The sequence below is a fragment of the Oryx dammah genome, unplaced genomic scaffold (genome assembly GCF_014754425.2).
Source record: "Oryx dammah isolate SB20612 unplaced genomic scaffold, SCBI_Odam_1.1 HiC_scaffold_5, whole genome shotgun sequence".
Classification (NCBI taxonomy): domain Eukaryota; kingdom Metazoa; phylum Chordata; class Mammalia; order Artiodactyla; family Bovidae; genus Oryx; species Oryx dammah.
Genome location: NW_024070189.1, coordinates 66,785,966 through 66,790,007, shown reverse-complemented (window position 1 = coordinate 66,790,007; position 4,042 = coordinate 66,785,966). Strand labels below are relative to the sequence as shown.

Here is a 4,042-nt window from a genome sequence, read left to right as displayed (position 1 = left end):
GCGCCCCCCGCCGCCCGCGCCGCCGCGGGGCCGCGGCTCAGGAAACCAGTGGGGGCCGCGAACTTCCACTGCGGCATGCGAGGCAGCAGCGCGCAGAAGGTGGTGGGCGCCTCCGGTTCCGGGGGTGCGGGAGGCGCGGGGGGCGCGCGCCCGCCGGGACCCTGCGTCATGGCCGCGGCCGCCGGACCGAGCCCGACCGGGCGCTGCGCCTGGTGCGGAGGAGGCCCTCCCGCTCCCGCGCGTTCGCTCCCCGCCCCCGGCCCGGTGATGTCATCCGTCCGGCCCAGCGCGCAGCCGCGGGGGGCTGCGCCCCTGGGACCACCGGCCCTCGGCGCCCCGGTGCCCGGCGGGGAGACGAGAAACTGAGGCCCGCCGGAGGCACGGGGCTAATTCGGGGTCTGCAGGCAGGGAGGGAGCGAGGTTTCGAACCCAGCACCCGGGCGGTGACCCCTTACTTGGCCCCCCACACGTCCCCCAAGCTCCTAGAAGGACGGAGGTGGGAGAAACAGAAATCTCCTTTCTTCTCTTTTCGAAAGGAGGAAATTGAGGTCTGGAGAGGAATGGAGGCTCAGTCAAGGCAGGAGAGCGCCCCAGACCCGCAGGTCGTCCCCCCCCTTCCCACTGCTCCTGACGGAGGAGGTACTTGAAAATCAGGCCCTGCTAGATTTTCTAACTGGGAACCTGAGATCAGCGAGGGGAAGGGGTGTGCTCTGGGGCACACAGCGCACACTTGGACCCAGTCCGGCTGGCTGCGTCCGAGCGAGCCGAGTCCCCGCTACGCGGCCTCGCCCTGGGCCTCAGTTTCCCCGGCTGTAAGCCGGGGGAACGGACCAGAGGGTCACGGGCTCGTCCTGCTGCGTTTCTGGGGAGCCGTTTCCAGCGTCCACCCAACAGAATCCCAGGATCCAGCCTCCCGGACGGGGGCTGGCCGGTCCCCCCGGCCTCTCCAGCCCCGCCCCGGGCAGGGCCGGCTGCCGGGAAACAAAGGGAGGGGGCCGGGGCCGGAGCCGGAGCCGGTGGGGATGGAAGCAAAGGAGTGGCGAGGCCGCGCGAGACCCGATCGATAAATTAGAGTGGTGAGATCACCGCTCGGCAGCCGCCCGCGGGCCGGGGGAGGAGGCGCGCGCGGCCGTGATTGGCCGGCGGGCTGGGCTGGGCGGGGCGGGGGCGGGGGTGCGGCGGGAGGCCTGAGCCTCCAGCCCGGAGAACTATTGTACTCCTTCGGGCCGGGAGGGGCGTGGCCCTGGGTCAGTGAGGGGGTCAGAGGACTTTTGTCCGGCCCTGCAGCCCGCACCTGGGCTCTGTGCTGTGTCTCTGTTGCGGACTGCAGACTTACAGACTTGTGGACTGTGTGAGAATTGGATTGTGTGTCTATTCTGTGCGGATGTGACTGTGTGTGTGTGTGTGTGTGTGTCTGTGTGTGTGAGAGAGGAGGGAGTCTGAGTCTCCGTCCAGGTGTGTGTTGGGGGGTCCTGGTATGTTTACCGTTGTGTGTGTAGGGGTCCCAGTGTGTACACAGGTGTGTGTATCAGGAGTCTTGGGTCCTGATGTGTACACAGGTGTGTGTGTAGGGGGTCCTGGTGTGTACACAGGTGTGTGTAGAGGGGGTCCCGGCATGTGTCCACCTAGTCTGGTGAAGGGTGTGTGTTGAGGTTTGGCACCCAGGCTGGGGAAGAGGAGCCAAGTAGGAGAGAGCTGACCCCCAACTCCAAGGTCTAGGCTCTTCCTGCTGCGCTGCCCTGGGGGTCATCTCCTCCAGGAAGTCAAAGTGTGGTCTGTCCCTCCCAAGATCCTGGGTTAGGGTCTTTCTGGGCTGCAGTTAATAAGGTGGCATGGTCCCAAGGGGCTTGGTTACATGCTTCATCCACGTATTTCTTTTCCATCCGTGGAAAAGAGTGGCAGGAACAGAGCCCATGGGGCAGGATTCACATCCAGGCCTCGGAAGGACACCAGCACCCATTATGCCCTCTGACAAATGTCTGTAAACGTGACTTGCCTCCGGAGTTGCAGCAAAACAACCTTATCGACGCCTGGAACACGGTAGGCACCTACTGTGGCAAATGTTCAACTTCATCAAGTTCCTATACATCCTTCAAAGCCCAGCTTTGGTGTCCCTTCTTTCAAGAAGCCTACCAGGCTGGCTCCCTCCAACTCAAAGCCCCTGCCCCACGGCTCGTCTCCTCCGGTCCTGGACCCCTTCTTCAGTCCCATCCGGGTGCCCAGGGGGCTGCAGAGTTAGGTGCTGGCATCTGAGAGCAGTGTTCAGGTTTCCTTCCTGTGGCGTGAACAGATGCAACCATGATGCTGACAGCTGCTGGTGCCCCAGAATTTTATTGGCAGGCAGCTAGAGGGTGGGGCAGGTAGGAGTGCGGCAGGGCTGCCTCCAGCAGGATCTGGGCCCAAACACCCTTCCATGAGTAGCAGGGATGAGCCCAAGTGAGGCAGAAACCCGAGCCATGATGGGGACCCAGGCCCTTGAGGGCGGACACTGAGTTCTGGGACACAGGAAGCCGTGTCTCTGGCTGGTGGCTGGGGAAGGCCAGAGTGTCCCTTTTTCCACCTGGCCTGGCCTGGCCCGGTGTGACCTGGACAGAAGAAACTGGGACACTGGAAGGAGACTCACCCCTTGGGGACCACAGGATCACAGCCCCCGGGACTGGAGAAAGCAGTGGCCTAGAAGGACCTTTCAGAAGACAGGAAGGAAAGAGGTGCCTTCCCCTCACCCTGGCTTCTCCTAGGCTCCCCCCTCCAACTGCCTGCCTACCGCCCTCCACTTCACAGCACAGGAGACTGAGGCTCAACCCAGGAGTGGCCCAGGCATCCTGTCACCTCCTGTCATGAGGGCATCAGGGTGCAGTGTCCGCGGCCATGGTGGTAGCCCGCTTGGAGTGGCGGATGCCTATGGTGAATGCCGGGGCCCTGGCCTTGGTCACAGTGACCTGCTCGGGGCTGTGGCTGCCAGGGCCGGGTGTCTCATCTGGGGGCCGTGGGGCTCGGGGCCGCCCCAGCATGGTGAAGGCCGGCCGGCGCTGACGGTAGGCATTGGGGTCCGGGCTGTCATACTGGCCAGGGCCGGGTATCTCTGCGGGGTCCTGCGGGGGGCGGGGGGCAGGTGTGCGGCCAGCCACGGTGTAGCTGGGGCTGCTGGGCTTGGTAAAGACCTGCGAGCCCCAGAGGGAGGGCAGGGTGTAGGTGTTGGGGGCAGGGGCTGAGGTGTTCAGGGGCCATGGGCGGAGGCGGGAGCCCAGGGTGAAAGCTGGAGGCGTCCGCTGGCGCATGGGGGCCACCTTCTCTGGGCTGTAAGCCCCAGGGCCGGGCGTCACCTCCAGACCTATAAGAATGGACAGTGGACAGAGTCCTTACCTCCTCCAAGACCCGCCATGGCTCCCCTGCCATATGCATCGTGGAGTTCACAGCAGCCTGGCTGCCCTCTTTCTCTTTCAAGCCTCCAGTCTTTGTCCAAGCTCAGCCCTCTGCTGGGCATACCTCCTGTTTCCCATTCCAACCTCCCAGGAGCTGCTTCTCCATCTCAAAACAGCCCCCAAATCCCCTTCTCCCCATGCCTTCTCCACACGCTCCTACAGAGAGCCCTCACAGCCCTTCCAGGTTCCTCCTGATGTGGGTCTCTCCGCCTCTCCAGACATGGCCACACTGAGGTGAGAGGTCCCCACCTGGATCTAAGCACCAAGGGCTGGGGTCTTACAAAAAGTAAGAATGAGGCAGATCTACTTCAATGCTCAGCAGCTGGCTTAGTGCATGTTTGAGTGGATGGGTCAACGGAAGGATGGGTAGTGAGTGAAGAGGTGATGAGTGAATGAGCAGATGATGGATTCAGGGGGTTGTAGATGAGTAGACTGTGGATGGATGGGTGAGTGGGTGGACGGATGGATGGACGGATGGATGGGTGGATGGATGGTTAGCTGGATGGGTGGATGGATGGTTAGATGGATGGATGGGTAGATGGAAGGATGGTTGGATGGGTGAGTGGGTGGACAGATGGATGGATGGATGGATGGATGGATGGATGGATGGATGGATGGAT

General features: G+C 63.0%; 2 protein-coding genes across 2 annotated transcripts in view; both read right to left on the bottom strand.

Annotated features, from left to right (window-relative positions):
• SHC2 (SHC adaptor protein 2) overlaps nt 1-170 on the bottom strand; it is a 27,934-nt gene extending 27,764 nt beyond the window's left edge. The window contains exon 1 of the mRNA XM_040241569.1: nt 12-170. Coding sequence (XP_040097503.1) covers nt 12-170 — 159 coding nt within the window. The remainder of the gene's footprint in view (nt 1-11) is intronic.
• Nucleotides 171-2,846: 2,676 nt separating this feature from the next.
• ODF3L2 (outer dense fiber of sperm tails 3 like 2) overlaps nt 2,847-4,042 on the bottom strand; it is a 4,919-nt gene continuing 3,723 nt past the window's right edge. Inside the window, exon 4 of the mRNA XM_040241568.1 lies at nt 2,847-3,331. Coding sequence (XP_040097502.1) covers nt 2,847-3,331 — 485 coding nt within the window. The remainder of the gene's footprint in view (nt 3,332-4,042) is intronic.